Source organism: Chiloscyllium plagiosum, unplaced genomic scaffold (assembly GCF_037043375.1).
Source record: "Chiloscyllium plagiosum isolate Xiang-an unplaced genomic scaffold, Cpla_swu_hap1 HiC_scaffold_35, whole genome shotgun sequence".
NCBI classification, from domain to species: domain Eukaryota; kingdom Metazoa; phylum Chordata; class Chondrichthyes; order Orectolobiformes; family Hemiscylliidae; genus Chiloscyllium; species Chiloscyllium plagiosum.
Genome location: NW_028270173.1, coordinates 66,460,806 through 66,481,315, shown reverse-complemented (window position 1 = coordinate 66,481,315; position 20,510 = coordinate 66,460,806). Strand labels below are relative to the sequence as shown.

Here is a 20,510-nt window from a genome sequence, read left to right as displayed (position 1 = left end):
AGAACTGACCATCGAACTGTGCAACACATACTTATTACTGACAGTCAGACAATGCAGCACTCCCTCAGCACTGCCGTTCTGATTGTACAATAAATACTCAACGCTGACCGTCTGACAATTCAGTATTCCCTCAGCAATGAGCTTCTGACAGTGCAATACATCCTCAATACTGACCCTCTGACAATGTAGCATTCCCTCAGCACTGACCTTCTGACAGTGCAATACACCCTCAATACTGACCCTCCGACAATGTAGCACTCCCTCAGTACTGACCTTCTGACAGTGCAATTAATTCTCAATACTGACCCTCAGACAATGTAGCATTCCCTCAGTACTGACCTTCTGACAGTGCAATACACCCTCAATACTGACCCTCCGACAATGCAGCACACCCTCAGCATTAACCTTCTGATTGTGCAATAAATCCACAATACTAACGCTCTGACAATGCAGCAATCTGTCACCACCAGATTACTGACAGTGCAATACATCCTGAACACTGACACTCTAACAATGCAATACATCCTGAACACTGACACTCTAACAATGCAGCACTCCCTCAGCACTGACTTTACGACTGTGCAACACATCCTCAACAGAGACCCTCGGATAATGCAGCACTCCCTCAGCATGGACCTTCTGAATTTGCAATATATCCTCAATACTGACCTTCGACAATGCAGCACTCCCTCAAAACACACCTCCTGATTGTGCAATACATCTGTAATACTGACCCTCCAATAATGCTGCACTCTGTCACCACTGACTTACTGACTGTGCAATACATCCTCAATACTGATCCACTGACAACGCACTATTCCCTCAGTACTGAACGTCTGACTGTTAAATACATCCCCAACACTGAAGATCCGACAGTGCAGATCTCCCTCGGCACTGACATTCTGATTTTTGAAACGCAACCTCAGCACTGACACTCTGACAATGCAGCATTCCCTCAGCACTGACCTTCTGACTGTGCAATAAATCCTCAACACTGACCCTCTGACAATGCAGCGCTCCCTCAGCACAGACCTTCTAACTCTGCAATACTTGCTCAATACTGACCCGCAGACACAGCAGCACACCCTCAGTTCTGACCTTCTGACTGTACAATAAATCGTCAACACTGACCTCTGACAATGGAACACTCACTCAGCACTAACTTTCTGACTGTACAATACATGCTCAATACAGACATTATGACAATGCATTACTCCCTCAGCACTGAGCTGCTGAGTGTGTAACACACACGCAATAATGATACTCTGACAATGCAGCACTCCCTCAGCACTGACCTTCTGACTGTGCAATACATCCTCAATACAGATCTGCCGATAGTGCGGTGGCCTTTCAGCACTGACCTTCTGATTGCGTGTTACATCATTAATACTGACACTCCGATAATGCAGCACTCACTCAACACGGACTTCTGAATTTGCAATATATCCTTAATACTGACCTTCGACAATGCAGCACTCACTCAACACAGACCTTCATAACGTGCAATACATCCGCAATATTGACCCTCCGACAATGCTGCACTCCGTCACCACTGACTTACTGACGGTGCAATGCATCATCAAAGCTGATCCTCCGAGAATGCACTACTCCCTCAGCACTGATATTCTGACTGTGCAATACATCCTCAGTATTGTCCCTCTGACAATGCAGCACTCCCTCAGCACTGACCTTCTAACTCTGCAATACTTGCTCAATACTGACATTGTAGCACTCGACCTTCGATAATGCAGCACTCACTCAAAACACACCTCCTGATTGTGCAATACATCTGTAATACAGCACTCCATCACCACTGACTTACTGACTGTGCAATACATCCTCAATACATCCACAGACACAGCAGCACTCCCTCAGCACTAACTTTCTGACTGTACAATACATGCTCAATACAGACATTATGACAATGCATTGCTCCCTCAACACTGAGCTTCTGAGTGTGTAACACACACTCAATACTGATACTCTGACAATGCAGCGCTTCCACAGAACTGACTTTCTGACTGTGCAATAAACCCTCAAGACTTACCCTCTGACAATGCAGCCCACCCTCATAACTGACCTTCTTAGTGTGCAATACACACTCAATACTGACCGTCCGACAAAGCAGCACACCCTCAGCACTGTTCTCCTGACATTGCAATAAATCCTCAATACTGACACTCCGACAATGCAGTACTCCCTCAGGACTGACCTTCTGACTGTGCAATACACCCTCAACACGTCTCCTCCAACAATGCAGCACTCCCTCAGCACGGACCTTCTGAATTTGCAATATATCCTCAATATTGACCTTCAACAATGCAGCACTCCCTCAAAATACACCTCCTGATTGTGCAATACATCTGTAATACTGACCCTCCAATAATGCTGCACTCCGTCACCACTGACTTACTGACTGAGCAATCGATCCTCAATACTGATCCTCCGACAACGCACTACTCCCTCAGTACTGAACTTCTGACTGTGCAATGCATCCGCAACACTGAAGATCCGACAGTGCAGATCTCCCTCAGCACTGACCTTCTGACTTTGCAATAAATCCTCAGCACTGACACTCTGACAATGCAGCACTCCCTCAGCACTGACCTTCTAACTCTGCAATACTTGCTCAATACTGACCCACAGACACAGCAGCAGCCGCACTCCCTCAGAACTGACCTGATTGTGCAATAAGTCATCAACACTGACCACGCGCAATGGAGCACTCACTCAACACTGACCTTCTGACTGTACAATACATGCTCAATACTGACGTTATGACAATGCAGTACTCCCTCAGCACTGAGTTTCTGAGTATGTAACACACACTCAACACTGACACTCCGACAATGTAGCACTCCCTCAGCACTGACCATCTGACTGTGCAATACATCCTCAATACTGACCCTCCGACAATGCAGCACTCCCTCAGCACTGACTTTCGCCCTGTGCAAAACATTCTCAATACTGATCCTCCGACAGTGCAGTACACACTCAGCACTGACCTACTGACTGTGCAATAAATTTTCAATACTGACCCTCCAACAATGCAGCACTCCCTCAGCACTGACCTTCTGAAAGTGCAATAGATCCTCAGTACTGATCCTCCGACATTGCATTGCTGAGTGAGTGCACCACTGTTGCAAGGTCAGTCCTGATGGGGTGTTGCTCTGTACTGAGGGAGTTTTACTCTGTCCGAGTGTCAGTACTGAAGGTGTGTTGTTCTTGTCGGAGTGTCAGTACTGAGGGTGGGTTACCCTGTCGGAATGTCAGCACTGAGGGGCGTTACTCTGTCAGAGTGTCAGTAATGAGGGGGATGTTGCTCTTTTGGAGTATCAGTACTGAGGGGATGTTACTCTGTTGGAGTGTCAGTACTGAGGGGGTGTTGCTCCGTAGGAGTGTCAGCACTCAGGGGGATGTTGCTCTTTTGGAGTATAGTACTGCGGGGATGTTACTCTGTGGGAGTGTCAGTATGTGGGAGTGTTCCTCTGTCGGAGTGCCAGTACTGAGGCAATGTTACTCTGTCAGTGTGCCAATACTGAGGGGGTGTCGCTGTGTCGGAGTGCCAGTACAGAGGTGATGTTACTCTGTCAGAGTGTCAGTACTGAGGGGGTGTCACTTGGTCGGAATGTCAGTACAGAGGGGATGATACTCTGTTGGAGTGTCAGTAAGGGGTGTTGCTGTTTTGGAGTGACAGTACTGAGGGTCTGTTACTCTGTCAGCTTATCAACACTGAGAGGATGTTACTCTGTCAGAGTGTCAGTACTGAGAGGGTGTTGCTGTGTCAGTGTGTCAATACTGAGGGGTGTTACTCTGTCAGCTTGTCAGCACTGAGGGGGTGTTACTCTGTTGGAGTGTCAGTACTGAGTTGATGTTATTCTGTCCGAATGTCAGTAGAGAGGAGCTTTACTCTGTCGGATTGTCAGTACTGAGGGGCAGTTACTCTTGTGGAGTATCAGTACTGAAGTGGTGTTGCTGTGTTGGAGTGTCAGTACTGAGGGGGTGTTACTCTGTCAGAGTGTCAGTACTGAAGTGGTGTTGCTGTGGTGGAGTGTCAGTACTGAGGGGGTGTTACTCTGTCAGAGTGTCAGTACTGAAATGGTGTTACTGTGTTGGAGTGTCAGTACTGAGGGGGTGTTACTCTGTCAGAGTGTCAGTACTGAAATGGTGTTACTGTGTTGGAGTGTCAGTACTGAGGGGGTTTTACACTGTGTGTCAGTACTGACAGGGTGGTACTCTGTCGGAGTGTCACTACTGACGGGGTGTTACTCTGTTGCAGTGTCAGTACTGAGGGGGTGTTACTCTATTGGAGTGTCAGTACTGAGGGCGGTGTTGCTGTGTTGGAGTGTCAGGACTGAAGGGGTGTTGCTGTGTTGGAGTGTCAGTACTGAGGGGGTGTTACTCTGTCAGAGTGTCAGGACTGAAGGGGTGTTGCTGTGTTGGAGTGTCAGTACTGAGGGGGTGTTACTCTGTCAGAGTGTCAGGACTGAAGGGGTGTTGCTGTTTTGGAGTGTCAGTACTGAGGGGGTGTTACTCTGTCAGAGTGTCAGTACTAAGCGGGTGTTACTCTGTCAGAGTGTCAGTACTAAGCGTGTGTTACTCTGTCAGAGTGTCAGTACTAAGCGGGTGTTACTCTGTTGGAGTGTCAGTACTGAAGGGGTGTTGCTGTGTCGGAATGCCAGTACTGAGGGGGGTGTTGCTGTGTCAGTGTGTTAGCACTGAGGGGGTGTTACTCTGTTGGAGTGTCAGTACTGAGTGGGTGTTACTCTGTCGGAGTGTCAGTACTGAGGGCAGTGTTGCTGTGTTGGAGTGTCAGTACTGAGCAGCTGTTACTCTGTCGCAGAGTCAGTACTGAGGGGGTGTTGTGTCAGTGTGTCAGCACTGAGGGGGTGTTACTCTGTCGGACTGTCAGTACTGAAGGGGTGTTACTCTGTCAGCGTGTCAGTACTGATGGGGTGTTGATGAATCAGAGTGTCAGTAGTCAGGGGGTGTTACTCTGTCAGACTGTCAGTATTGAGGGCGTTTTACACTGCGTGTCAGTACTGAGGGAGTGGCAATCTGTCGGAGTGTCAGTACTGAGGGCCGTGTTGCTGTGTTGAAGTGTCACTACTGAGGGGGATGTTACTCTGTCGGAGTGTCAGTACTGAGGGGGTGTTACTCTGTTGGAGTGTCAGTACTGGGGGGGTTACTCTGTTGGAGTGTCAGTACTGAAGGGGTGTTGTTGTGTCTGTGTGTCAGTACTCAGGAGGGTGTTGCTGTGTCGGTGTATCAGTAGTGACGGGGTGTTACTCTGTCAGTGTGTTAGCACTGAGGGGGTGTTATTCTGTTGGAGTGTCAGTACTGAGCGGGTGTTACTCTGTTGGAGTGTCAGTACTGAAGGGATGTTGCTGTGTCAGATTGTCAGCACTCAGGGATTGTTACTCTGTCAGAGTGACAGTACTGAGGGGAGTGTTGCTGTATCAGTGTGTCAGCACTGAGGGGGTGTTACTCTGTCGGATTGTCAGTACTGAGTGGGTGTTACTGTTTTGGAGTGTCAGCACTCAGGGGGTGTTACTCTGATGGAGTGTCAGTACTGAGGGAGTGTTACTATGTTGGAGTGTCAGTACTTAAGGGGTGTTGCTGTGTTGGAGTGTCAGCACTCAGGGGGTGTTACTCTGTCGGGGTGTCAGTACTGAGGTTGCTGTTGCTGTGTCAGTGTGTCAGTACTGAGGGTTGTTACTCTGTCTGAGTGCCAGTACTGAGGGAGTGTTACTCTGTTGGAGTGTCAGTACTGAAGAAGTGTTGCTGGGTTGGAGTGTCAGTACTGAGAGGGTTTTACTGTGTCGGATTGTCAGTACTGAGGGGCTGTTACTCTGTTGGAGTGTCAGCACTGAGGGGGTATTACTCTGTCGAAGTGTCAGTATTGAGGGGGTGTTGCTGTGTTGGTGTGTCAGTACTGAGGGAGTGTTACTCTGTCGGAGTGCCAGTACTGAAGGGGTGTTACTGTGTCAGTACTGAGGGCGTGTTACTCTGTCGGAGAGTCAATACTGAAGGGGTGTTACTCTGTCGGACTGTCAGTACTGAGGGGGTGTTATTCTGTGAACAGCCGAAAACTACACACGGCACCAAAGTTAATCCAAGACTGCTCACTCCATTCGTGTCTTCAATCCTCATCACTAAGATCACAGGAAATGACAAGCTGAAGGTGGCATGAAAAGAAAGAAGGGAATTTTGCAAACAAAGAGAGAAGGAAGGAGAGAATGGGGCAAACACAAACACCAGCACTCCTGCCTCCCCCCCATTTCCAGGTGACAGGAACAAGCAAACGATGACAGACTGCGGGTGGAGTCATCAGCAAGGCAGAGATTTCCTGGTGGAGTAGCCTCATCACTGAGGGGAGGAGCAAGAGGAAGGGGCACACTTTATAAGCGTAGAAAGCTGGACAGGACACATAGAGCGAGAGGCAGAGACACACGAAGAATGGCAACACAGTTAGTGGGTGGTTTAACTGAACCTGCAGCCGTCACCGAAGAGATTCAGGCCATTGTCCAGTTTGTAAGTAAACCATCTCCATATCCTCTTTGATATGTAGAATAAACCCGACAAGTTTTTTTTTAGATTAGACTCCCTACAGTGTGGAAACAGGCCCTTCAGTCCAACAAGCCCACACTGACCCTCCGAAGGGTAACCCCCCACCCCCCCAGACCCATTTCCCTCTGACTAATGCACTAACACTACAAGCAATTTTCCGTGGCCAATTCACCTGACCTGCACATTTTTGAATTGTGCGAGGAAACGGGATCACGTGGAGGAACCACACGCAGACACAGGGAGAATGCGCAAACTCCACACAGACATTCACCCGAAGCTGGAATCGAACATGGGACTCTGGTGCTGTGAGGCACTGAGCCACTAATCTAATCAAATCCACTCCACTTTTCAATAGATCTGTATGTGACCAACTGTACTGACCGTCTGACAGTACAGCACTCCTTCGGCGCTGACCCTCTGACAGTGCGGACTCCATCAGTACTGACGCTCTGACAGTGTGGCGTTCCCTCAGCACTGACCCTCCAACAGTGTGGCGTTCCCTCAGCACTGACCCTCCAACAGTGTGGCGTTCCCTCAGCACTGACCCTCCAACAGTGCGGCACTCCCTCAGCACTGACCCTCCAACAGTGCGGCACTCCCTCAGCACTGACCCTCTGACAATGAATATGTTCCACACAAACGCTGACTTTTTCTGTTTCTTTCTGTTGTGGTGTTGCCAGTTGAAGCCCTTGGTTTTGGAACGGTTGAATAAACCTCTGCATGTTTATCACGCTATCTCATATCGCTCACAACTGGTAGCTGGAATGAATTACTTCATCAAGGTATGTAAACAGAATTAACCTAATTTCCTCTGACACAGAATGTACCCACAGCTCTTTCTGAAGACCAGGCACATTACACACTGCCATGTCCATTCCAACCCTGGACCCTGGTCTGCAATTCGATGACTATCTGACTGTGTGCTGAACTTCCCTTTTCTACTGACCCAGCAGGATGTTATTGTTCCTGCTTGTAGCTGTTCCTGCCTTTGTGATCTGCTGTCACACTCGATCCCATTCGTCTCTCTCATCCTGCCCTTCCACATTTACCCAGCATGCTGTGTGACATTGGCCTTCCCACTCTGTCTGGGACAACCCCTCTTCCTGCTGCCCTCCATGCTGCCTTCTCTGGAGCTTTCCAATCTGATCAAATGGACAATCTCCTGACATCCTGACCATAACCATCCCCCTCGTGATCCTAATTCATGTCTCTATCCAACCTACACTTCATCGTTCTCTGCTTCAAAAGACTTATTGTATTCTTCTTTGACGAATATCCAATCTCCCTTCATTGGGAAAACTCCCTCAGCTCAGTGTTTGGAAATGTTTGCCCCCTGCTGCATTCCTTCTCTCTCGGTGCTCAATGAATAAATGTCCCAAGTCACTAGGCCGACAATGTTTGGGATTGATTTGACCAGAGATTTCTGTAATGGCTCCAGTGAAGGACAAGGGAGATAGTTTGAAATGTAGAAGCTCAGATATTACAGGGGGTTGTATGGACTGGAGATGGTTACAAAGATGGAGTGTGTTTTCTGGGTTTGAGGAGGTAGTAACTTTGGGAGGATTATAGACTCAGATTGAATGGAAACAGACCTTTTGGTCCAACCAGTCCACACTGACCATAATCCCAAAATAAACTAGTGCCACCTATGTGCTCCTGGCCTATATCCCTCCAAATCTTTTGTATTCGTGTACCAATCCAAATGTCTTTGAAACATTGTGACTGTGCTTGCACCCACCACTATCTTAGAAGTTCATTCCATACCCAAATCATTGTGTAAAAAGTGTTGCCTCTCATGCCTTTTTCAAAGCTCTCTCCTCTCATCTTGAAACGAAGCCCCCTCATAATGAAATCCCCCATCCTTGGGGGATGTAACCTACAATTCACCTTAGCTATACCAATCACAATTTTATAAACCTCTAGAAGGTCACTTCTCAACGTTCTACGCTCAAGTGAAAAAGGTCTTGGCTTTTCCTGCCAATTTTCATAATTCAACACTTTCATCACCACCAACACCCTGCTAAATCTCTCCCAAATCCTCTCCAGCTGAATCATATCCTTCCTGTAACATGGCAAGCAGAACTGGATACAGGAATCTAGGGGACACTTCACCAACGTCCTGAACCACCTCAACACGAGGTCCCGACTCCTGTACTCGAAGGTCTGAATAATAAAGACAAGCATGGCTAATCATTTTCTTCCCCACCCTGCGCCTGTAAAGAACGAAGAGTTATGTTCATGAACCTCTAGGTCTCTCTGATCTCCAACACTACCCAAGGCCCACCATTGATTGAATAATGGGGCTGTATCATGTTACAGAGATAGAGAGGGCTTTGGGAACTGGATGAGGCGAGTGAGATAAAGAAGGCTGTCGGAGCTAGAGGAGATTACAGAGATAAGGAGGTGGCAAGGGACCACATGAGGTTCCAGGAATATTGTACGGCCTGGAGGAGGTGAGATGTACGAAGAGTTGCCGGGGCAGGAGGAGGTTAGAGATAGGGAAAGGTGTAGGTGTTGGAGGAGGTTACAGAGATAGTGAGGGGTGTAGGGGCTGGAGGGGGCTAGAGATAGGGAGGGGTGTATGGGCTGGAGGAGGTTACTGAGATAGGGAGGGGTGTATGGGCTGGAGGAGGTTACTGAGATAGGGAGGGGTGTATGGGCTGGAGGAGGTTACTGAGATAGGGAGGGGTGTATGGGCTGGAGGAGGTTACTGAGATAGGGAGGGGTGTATGGGCTGGAGGAGGTTACTGAGATAGGGAGGGGTGTATGGGCTGGAGGAGGTTACTGAGATAGGGAGGGGTGTATGGGCTGGAGGAGGTTACTGAGATAGGGAGGGGTGTAGGGGCTGGAGGAGGTTACTGAGATAGGGAGGGGTGTAGGGGCTGGAGGAGGTTACTGAGATAGGGAGGGGTGTATGGGCTGGAGGGGATTACAGAGATAGGGAGGCGTGTAGGAGCTGGAGGAGGTTAGAGATAGGGAGCGGGGTAGGAGCTGGAGGTGGTGACAGAGAAACGGAAGGGTGTAGGGGCTGGAGGGGGTTAACAGAGATAGGGATGGATGTACTGGCTGAAGGGTGTTACTGAGATACGGAGGAGAGTAGGGGCTGGAGGAGTTTAGAGATAGGAAGGGGAGTAGGGGCTGTAGGGCGTCATAGATAGGGAGGAGTGTAGGGACTGGAGGGGGTTACAGAGATAGGGAGGGGTTTAGGAACTGGAGGAGGTTTCAGAGAAAGGGAAGGATGTACTCTGTCGGAGTGTCAGTACTGAGGGGGTTACAGAGAGAGGGAAGGGTGTAGGGGCTGGAGGATGTTACAGAGATAGTGAGGGGTATAGGAGCTGGAGGTGGTTACAGAGAGAGAGAAGTGTATGGGCTGGAGGGGGTTACAGAGATTGGGAAGGATGTAGGGGCTGGACGAGGCCACAGAGATAGGGAGGGATGTAGGGGCTGCAGGATGTTATGGAAATAGAGAGGGATGTAGGGACTGTAGGATGTTACAGAGCGAGGGAGGGATGTATGGGCTGTTGGAGGTTATGGAGATAGGAAGGGTTGTATTTGTGTACTGGGGAGTATAATAAGGGGCTGAGTACACAGCCTTGTTTGCTCCCTGTTAAATCCCTCTCCCTGGGATTTGCATATTAAACCAAAACAAGCAAACCCCTTTTAAAAGATGAAAGACTTAATCTGGGTTTATCATTTCTGCAGTTTGACACTGTAATCTTTTGCTGTAAATTCTGTGTCTTACGGTCCTGCTCCACAACCACCTGATGAAGGAGCAGCGCTCTGAAAGCCAGTGCTTCCAAATAAACCTGTTGGACGATAACTTGGGGTTGTGTGATTTTTAACTTTGCCCACCCCAGTCCAACACCGGCTCCTCCAAATCAAGGAGGAATGTATCTGTGTGTCCTCCTTTGTTCTGTTTCAGTCTGTATCCTGTTACGTTGTTTAGGCCTTGTCATAGGCAACAGGAATCAGTATGGTAGGTTTGGGCCTTGAACCTGGTCAGGAAGTGTCTCAGCATCAATGATTTGTTTGCAGAGGTCATATTTGGATTTTCTGTATCAGGCCGGGTTCTCTGATGTGAATGCTGCCTGCGTAGTCTTCAGCAGGGAGTAGATTTCCCTATCCATCTAAGGTTTGGGCACTCTGAAGACGTCTCGGACCGTGTCTTCAGAATCCTTAAGGGGGAGGGTGTGCTGCCAGAAGTCGTGGTGCACGTTGGCACCAACGACATAGGTAGGAAGAGAGGTAGGGAGGTCATTCAAGAGCTCAGGGAGTTAGGCTGGAAGCTGAAAGCTAGGACAGACAGAGTCGTCACCTCTGGGTTGTTGCCGATGCCACGTGACAGTGAGGCAAGGAATAGGGAGAGAGTGCAGTTGAACACGTGGCTGCAAGGATGGTGTAGGAGGGAGGGCTTCAGGTATTTGGACAATTGGACTGCATTCTGGGGAAGGTGGATTGCACCTGAACCAGAAGGGCACCAATATCCTGGGGGGTAGGTTTGCTAGCTATCTTCGGGGGGGTTTAAACTAATTTGACAGGGGGATGGGATCCGGACTTGTAGTCCAGCAAGTAGGCTAGCTGTTTGTCAGGATGTCCAAGAATGTGGGGAGGCTGTGAAGAAGGTAGCACTGACAGGGAATACTTGCGGACACAGAGATGGGTTCAAGTGCATATACTTCAACGCAAGGAGTATCAGAAATAAGGTCAGTGAACTTAAGGCGTGGATAGGTACCTGGGATACGATGTTGTGGCCATCACGGAAACGTGGATAGAAGAGGGACAGGAATGGTTGTTGGAGGTTCCTGGTTACAGATGTTTCAGTAGGATTAGGGAGGGTGGTAAAAAAGGAGGGGGGGTGGCGTTGCTAATTAGAAATGGTACAACAGCTGCAGAAAGGCAGTTTGAGGGGGATCTGCCTTTAGAGGTAGTATGGGCTGAAGTCAGAAATAGAAAAGGTGCAGTCACCTTGTTGGGTGTTTACTATAGGCCCCCCAATAGCAGCAGAGATGTGGAGAAACAGATTGGGAAACAGATTTTGGAAAGGTGCAGAAGCCACAGGGTAGTAGTCATGGGCGATTTCAACTTCCCAAATATTGATTGGAAGCTCTTTAGATCTAGTAGATTGAATGGGGCAGTGTTTGTGCAGTGTGTCCAGGAAGCTTTTCTAACACAGTATGTAGATTGTCTGACCAGAGGGGAGGCCACTTTGGATTTGGTACTCGGTAATGAACCGGGACAAGTGATGCGCTTGTTAGTGGGTGAACATTTTGGTGATGGTGACCACAATTCTGTGACTTTCACCTTGGTTATGGAGAGAGATAGGTGCGTGCAACAGGGTAGGTTTTACAATTGGGGGAAGGGTAATTAGGATGCTGTAAGACAGGATCTGAGGAGCATAAGTTGGGAGCATAGGCTGTCCGGGAAGGATGTCGTGGAAATGTGGAACCTTTTCAAGGAACAGATAAGTCGTGTCCTTGATGTGTATGTACCGGTCAGGCAGGAAAGAAATGGTCGTGTGAGGGAACCTTGGTTGATGAGGAAGGTTGAATGTCTTGTAAAGAGGAAGAAGGAGGCTTACATAAGGTTGAGGAAACAGGGTTCAGACAGAGCAGTGGAGGGATACAGGATAGCCAGAAGGGACCTGAAGAAAGGGATTAGGAGAGCCAAGAGTGGGCATGAAAAATCTCTGGCGGATAGGATCAAGGATAACCCAAAGGCATTTTATGCGTATGTGAGAAACATGAGAATGACGAGAACGAGGGTAGGTCCAATCAAGGACAGTAGTGGGAGACTGTGTATTGAGTCGGAAGAGATAGGAGAGGTCTTGAATGAGTACTTTTCTTCAGTATTTACGAATGAGAGGAACCGTATTGTTGAAGAGGAGAGTGTGAAACGGACTGGTAAGCTAGAGGAGATACATGTTAGGAAGGAAGATGTGTTGGATATTTTGAACAACTTGAGGATAGACAAGTCCCCCGGGCCTGATCGGATATATCCTAGGATTATGTGGGAAACAAGAGAGGAAATTTCAGTACCGTTGGCAATGATCTTTTCATCTTCACTGTCAACGGGGGTGGTACTAGGGGACTGGAGACTGGCGAATGTTGTGCCCCTGTTCAAAAAAGGGAATAGGGATAACCCCGGGAATTACAGGCCAGTTAGTCTTACTTCGGTGGTAGGTAAAGTAATGGAAAGGGTACTGAGGGATAGGATTTATGAGTATCTGGAAAGGATCTGCTTGATTAGGGACAGCCAGCACGGATTTGTGAAGGGTAGGTCTTGCCTTACAAGTCTGATTGAATTCTTTGAGGAGGTGACCAAGCATGTGGATGAGGGTAGAGCAGTGGATGTAGTATACATGGATTTTAGTAAGGCATTTGATAAGGTTCCCCATGGTAGGCTTATGCGGAAAGTCAGGAGGCATGGCATAGAGGGAAATTTGGCCAATTGGATAGAAAACTGGCTAACCGGTCGAAGTCAGAGAGTGGTGGTAGATGGTAAATATTCAGCCTGGAGCCCAGTTACAAGTGGAGTTCCGCAGAGATCAGTTCTGGGTCCTCTGCTGGTCATAATTTTTATTAATGACTTGGATGAGGGAGTCGAAGGGTGGGTCAGTAAATTTGCAGATGATACGAAGATTGGTGGAGTTGTGGATAGTGAGGAGGGCTCTCCTCAGCTGCAAAGGGACTTGGATATGATGCAGAGCTGGGCTGAGGAGTGGCAGATGGAGTTCAACCCTGCCAAGTGAGGTTGTCCATTTTGGAAAGACAAATAAGAATGCGGAATACAGGGTTAACGGTAGGGTTCGTAGTGAGGTGGAGGAACAGAGGGATCTTGGGGTCTATGTTCATAGGTCTTTGAAAGTTGCCACTCAGGTGGATAGAGCTTGTAAGAAGGCCTATGGTGTATTAGCGTTCATTAGCAGAGGGATTGAATTCAAGAGTCGTGAAGTGATGTTGCAACTGTACAGGACTTTGGTTAGGCCACATTTGGAGTACTGTGTGCAGTTCTGGTCACCTGACTTTAGGAAAGATGTGGAAGCTTTGGAGAGGGTGCAGAGAAGATTTACCAGGATGTTGCTTGGAATGGAGAATAGGTCATAGGTTGGGTAGGATAGGTTGAGAGTGCTAGGCCTTTTCTCGTTGGAACGGCAAAGGATGAGGGGTGACTTGATAGAGGTTTATAAGATGATCAGAGGAATAGATAGAGTAGACAGTCAGAAACTTTTTCCCCGGGTACAACAGAGTGTTACAAGGGGACATAAATTTAAGGTGAAGGGTGGAAGGTATAGGGGAGATGTCAGGGGTGGGTTCTTTACCCAGAGAGTGGTGGGGGGCATGGAATGCGCTGCCTGTGGGAGTGGTAGAGTCAGAATCTTTGGTGACCTTTAAGCGGCAATTGGATAGGTACATGGGTGGGTGCTTAAACTAGGACAAATGTTCGGCACAACATCGTGGGCCGAAGGGCCTGTTCTGTGCTGTATTGTTCTATCTTCTATGTTCTAATTGGCATGTAGTCCTCCAGGCAGTCGCTAATGAAGTCCGTGACGGTAGTGGGTGCAATCATCAAGGTTTTCTGCTGAGTTTGTAAATGTGGTCCAGTCCACTGATTCCAGGAGTAGCCCTTTCACTGGCTCAGACCAGCACTGGATCAGATTCATTCGGGTTGAGCACAGGACACTGAGAAATAAGCCTCGCTCCAGCAGAGTGAAAATACCCCACTGAGCCGGCAGGTCAGTGACTGGAGACGGAAACTCGAACCCCAGGGAAAGAGAGTGGAAACTCTTCAGTTCAATGTCCAATTCAAGACAGTCTCTTTCAGTACAGTGTCTGGAATCTGGGCGTGGAATCATAGCACATCGTGGCCTTTTGGAGGCAGATTCTCATGTTCTCTGATGCCACCTGCTTCGGCTTTGTGCAGGGTTACAGGGAAAGGGGATGTCTCCCAAACTGCAAAGCTTATTGGTGTAAAGGATTCGAAGATGGACGGTCATGGGAGAGACATTCCAACATGTTGAACACTTTGTTGTTCACTCTGCCTTCCCTTGGAACTGTTTATTGTGTACGTTCTTGCCTTCGTCATTCCAACCCAGCAGCATTCTGTGAATGAGTTCAGAATACAAGACAGTTTCTCTGGTAACTGTATGCTGCAATAGCACATGTCAGTGTACACACCTCATTCTTCAGATTACAATCTCAGCCAAAATGTGGCTGCTGGGATTTAATTGAAGAGATTTCATTTCTCTTCATGAATCCACCAGATCAGAAACATTGAGCCAAATGCACCATCCTGAAGGGAAATGGAATATAGAAAGTCCATGAGCTTTCAGTTAGTCTTTTTCCAACTCACATTTCAGGGTTTGTGGGATGTGACCTCGAGGAACTGCAGGAGACAAACCATGATGCAGGAATTCATTCGAGGCCCCAATTATTCCATCAGAACTACCGTTCTGATACGGCAGCATTACAACAGCTCTGATCTTCTGAAAGTGCAAGACATCCTTAATACTGACCCTCCGATAATGCAGCACTCCCTCTGAGCTAATATTCTTACTGTGCAATACCTCCTCAATACTGATCCTTTGACACTGCAGCACTCCTTCAGCACTGAACTTCCGACCGTGTAACACATCCCCAATACTGACCCTCTGACAATGCAGCATTCCCTCAGTATTGATGTTCTGACTGTCCAATACCTCCTCAATACTGACGCTCCGACAATGCAGCAATCCCGCAACGCAGACCTTCCAACTTTGCAATATATCCCCCTCCCACTCCACCAAGGACATGCAGGTCCTTGGCCTCCTCCATCGCCAGACCATGGCAACACGACAGCTGGAGGAAGAGCGCCTCATCTTCCGCTTAGGAACCCTTCAACCACAAGGGATGAACGCAGATTTCTCCACCTTCCTCATTTCCCCTCCCCCCACCTTTTCTCAGTCCCAACCCTTGGACTCAGCACCGCCTTCTTGACCTGCAATCTTCTTCCAGACCTCTCCGCCCCCACCCCCTCTCCGGCCGATCACCCTCACCTTAACCTCCTTCCTGATCAAGGGCTTTTGCACGAAACATCGATTCTTCTGCTCCTTTGGTGCTGCCTGACCTGATGCGCTTTCCAGCAACATATTATTCAGCACTAATCTCCAGCATCTGCAGTCCTCACTTTCTCCTAATATATCCTCAATACTGACCTTTGACAATGCAACACTTTGTCATCACAGACTTACTGACTGTGCAATATATCCTCAAATCTGATCCTTCGACAACGCAGTACTCCATCATCACTGATATTCTGAATGTGCAATACATCCTCATTACTGATTCTCCGACAATGCAGTACTCCCTCAGCACTGACCGGCTGACTGAGCAATATATTCTCAATGCGGACCCTAAGACGATGCAGCACCCCTCAGCACTGACCATCTTACTGTGAACACACCCTCAATACTGACCCTCCGACATGCAGCACTCCATCAGCACTGACCTTCGGACTGTAAAATACACCCTCAACACGTACCCTCCAACAATGCAGTACTCCCTAAGGACGGACCTTCTGAATTTGCAATATATCCTCAATACTGGCCTTTGACAATGCAGCACTCCCTCAAAACACACCTTCTGATTGTGTAATACTGACCCTCCAATAATGCTGCACTCCGTCACCACTGACTTACTGACTGTGCAATACATCCTCAATACTGATCCACTGACAACGCACTACTCCCTCAGTACTGAACGTCTGACTGTTAAATACATCCCCAACACTGAAGATCCGACAGTGCAGATCTCCCTCGGCACTAACATTCTGATTTTTGAAACGCAACCTCAGCACTGACACTCTGACAATGCAGCACTCCCTCAGCACTGACCTTCTAACTCTGCAATACTTGCTCAATACTTACCCGCAGACACAGCAGCACTCCCTCAGAACTGTCCTTCTGACTGTGCAATAAATCATCAACACTGACCACTGACAATGGAGCACTCACTCAGCACTGACTTTCTGACTGTACAATACATGCTTAATACAGACATTATGACAATGCATTACTCCCTCGGCACTGAGCTTCTGAGTGTGTAACACATATTTACTAATGATACTTTGAGAATGCAGCACTCCCTCAGCACAGACCTTCTAACACTGCAATACATCCTCAATACAGATCCTTTGACACAGCAGTAGTCCTTCAGCACTGACCTTCTAATTGTGTAAAACAGCCTCAAGACTGACGCTCCGACACTGCAGCACTCTCTCTGCAGTGACCTTCTGTCTGTGCAATACATCCTCAATACTGACTCGCCGACACTTCAGCACTCCCTCAGCTTTAGAGTTAGAGAGGGTTGTAGGGGCTAGAGGATGTTAAAGAGATATTGAGGGGTGTAGGAGCTGGAGGGGGTTACAGAGATAGCGAGGGTTGTAGGTGCTGGAGTAGGTTACTGAGATAGGGAGGGTGTGTAGGAGCTGGATGGGGTTACAGAAATAGGGAGGTGGATAGGAGCTGGAGTGGTTTAGAGATAGGGATGGAACAGGGGAATAGGGGCTGGAGGGGGTTACAGAGATAGGGAGGGGTGTAGGTGCTGGAGGGGGTTTCAGAGATAGGGAGGAGTGTAGGTGCTGGAGGGTGTAGGGGCTGGAGGGGGTTACAGAGATAGAAAAGGGTGTCGGGGCCTCTACGAATTCTCTGGTATGTCTTTGCTTAGCCTGTCCCAGGATAGATGTATTCTCCCAGTCGAAATGGTGTTTTTTTTCTTCTGTGTGTAGGGCTATGTGGGAGAGAAGGTTGTGTCTTTTTGTGGCTAGCTGCTGTACTGAGTGAGTACTGTAATGTCAAACGGGTCTCTCTGAGGATGTATGCTTCATGCTCCAAGCGGCAGCTGGAAACATCCTCTGTGAACTCATTGGTGTTTTGTTTTGTTTTGCAGGTTGTGATTGGGGATGCTGATGATTATATACACATGCGGGTGTTCCAGCCACTGCCTGGTTCGGGTGAGAAAGTGTTACTGTCAGATATCCAAATGGGCAAGAAGCTGTTTGATGTGATTGAGTACTTCTAGGACAGACCCAGAGCATTGCTTGTACCTCCCTCTCTTCACCATCGAATGCTGTTTCCCTGCATTTTCCCTCCCTCTTGGTCCTGACCACTGGGCTCTCCCTGCCTCCCAGCTGCCTCTGCCCCAATAGACTGGAGTGGTTGAAGAAACCAGCTCACCATTATCTCCTCCACGGCGATTATTAACACGGCAATAAATGCTGGGCCATGCTTCAATGCTAGTGCTCCATGGGATTAATGATTCCAATGCAAAAAACCCCTCTTCCCTCTTTACATCAACCACCTCCAGTTCAGAAAGCCTTAATGCAGTGCTCATTGAATCTTGCTCTCTGCAAGGGTGCCCTGGTCCCCTGAACAGCCCCACTCCCGAAAAGACATCTGAAGTCTGAACTGCTCCTGTGACATCGCAAGCTGACCTTAGAATTCCTCCCCCCCAACGCCCAGCAACTGGGTTATTCAACTGGAATCACATTGCACAGCATTCAATAAAAGAATTCTGAACATTTCCTTGTGGCCATTGATTCTTTCGATTTAATTTTTTTTTGGGAGTGAGAGCAGATGGATTCAGGAAGCAGTTGCCCTTCACTGAGTGCCCTGAGAGTCGCCCATTTATATCTGAAGACAGGGATAAAGGTCTATGATATACATCAACAAAGAACAATGCAGCACTGGAACAGGCCCTTCGGCACTCCAAGCCTGCACTGACACACCTTGCCCTTCCATACTAAAGCTGCCTTCCCTTACAGGATCCGAAACCCTCTCTTCCCTTCCTATTCATATATTCGTCCCTGTGCATCCCGAATGCTGCTGTTGTGTCTGCTTCCACCATATCCTCTGGCAGCGTGTATCAGATGCAAACCACCCTTTGTGTGAAGAGCCTGCCTCACACATCTCTTTTAAACTTGCCCCCTCCATCACACCTTGAACCTGTGTCCCTTAGTAACTGGCCCTTCCCCCCTGGGAAAAAGCCTCATGCATTTCACTCTATCCACACCATCCACAATCTCAAACTTCTATTGCCCTTCAACCTCCTGCGTACCAGTGAAATCAAACCCAGTCTGTCCAACCTTTCTTCATCACTAAAGTCCTCCATACTCGGCAACATCCTGATAACCCTTTTCTGCAATTTCTCCAAAGCAACAACATCCTTCTGGTTGTGTGGTGACCAGAACCATATGCAATATTCCAAACTAAAGTTCTATAAAGCTGCAGTATAACTTCTAATGAAGGCAAGCGTGCGAGAAGCCTTTTTTACTACTATATCGACCTGCACTACCACCTTCAGTGATAGAACATAGAACATTGCAGCACAGTACAGGCCCTTCGGCCCTTGATGTTGTGCCAGCCTGTGTAACCAATCTGAAGCCCATCTGTCTGACAATATTCCATTTTCATCCATATTTTATCCAATGACCATTTAAATGCCCTTAATATTGGTGAGTCTACTACTGTGGCAGTCCCATGCCCCTACAGCTGTCTAAGTAACGAAAATACCTCTGACATCTGCCTTACATCTATCACCCCTCAATTTAAAGCAATGTCCCCTCATGCTAGCCATTACCATCCAAAGAAAAAGGCTCTCACTGTCCACCCTATATAACACTCTGATTATCTTATATGCCTCAATTAAGTGAACTCTTAACTTTCTCTCTCACGAAAACAGCCTCAAATTCCTCATCCTTTCCTCATAAATCCTTCCCTCCTTACTAGGCAACATCCTGGTAAATCTACACTGCACCCTTTCCAAAGCTTCTGCATCCTTCCTACAATGTTGTGATCAGAACTGTATGCAGTACTCCAAGTGTGGCCACACCAGAGTTTTGTACAGCTTCAACATGACCTCGTGGCTCCGAAACTCAATCCCTCGACCAATAAAAGCTCACACACCATATGCCTTCTTAACAACCGTATCCATCTGGATGGCAACTTTCAGGGATCTATGTACATGGACACCGAGATCTCTCTGCTCATCTACTTCTTCCAAAGTGAATCACCCCACACTTTTCCACATTAAACTCAATTTGCCGCCTCTCAGCCCAGCCCTCAAGCTTATTTATGTCCTTCTGTAACCTCCAACATCCTTCAGCACGATCCACAACTCCACCGACCTTAATGCCATCCGTAAATTTGCTAACTTATTCTTCTGCACCCTCATCTAAGTCATTTATAAAAGTGCAAACAGCTCTGGCCCCAAAACTGATCCTTTTGGTACACCATTAGTAACTGAACTCCAGGATGAACACTTCCCCATCAACCACGACCCTCTGTCTTGTTTCAGCAACCCAACTTTTGATACAAACCACTAACTCGCCCTCATTCCCATGCCTCCATATTTTGTGCAAGAGCCGACCGTGGAGAATTTAATCAAGCACCCGACTGAGATCCATACACAACAACATGTGTGGAACCACAGGAAATGGAGGAGATACTAAATGAATATTTTGCACCAGTGTTTACTGTGGAAAAGAACATGGAAGATAAAGAATGCAGAGAATTAGATGGTGATATTTGAAAAATGTCCACATTACAGAGGAGGGAGTGCTGGATGTCTTTAAATGCATATAAGTGGATCGGTGCTGGGTCATTTATTGTCATTTATGTAAATGATTTGGATGCGAGCATATGAGCTACAGTTAGTAAGCTTTCAGATGACACCAAAATTGAAGGTGTAGTGGACAGTAAAGGAAGTTAACTCAGATTACAACAGTATCTTGATCAGATGGAGGAGTGGCAGATGGAGATTAATTTAGATAAATGTGAGGTGCTGCATTTTGGGAAAGCAAATTGCAGTAGAACCTATACACTTAATGGTAAGTGCCTCGAGAGTATTGCTGAACAAAGAGACTTTGGAGTGCAGGTTCATATCTTCTTAAATGTATAGTTGCAGGTA

The 20,510-nt window shown here is 47.8% G+C and overlaps 1 protein-coding gene across 1 annotated transcript; it reads left to right on the top strand.

Moving 5' to 3' along the window:
* Positions 1–6,401: 6,401 nt before the first annotated feature.
* Positions 6,402–18,123, top strand: LOC122541283 (leukocyte cysteine proteinase inhibitor 1-like). Its single transcript, XM_043677907.2, has 3 exons — positions 6,402–6,534; positions 7,251–7,352; positions 17,493–18,123. The coding sequence occupies exons 1-3, from the start codon at positions 6,460–6,462 to the stop codon at positions 17,622–17,624; spliced, it is 309 nt and encodes a 102-aa protein (XP_043533842.2). The 5' UTR covers positions 6,402–6,459; the 3' UTR covers positions 17,625–18,123.
* Positions 18,124–20,510: the final 2,387 nt, after the last annotated feature.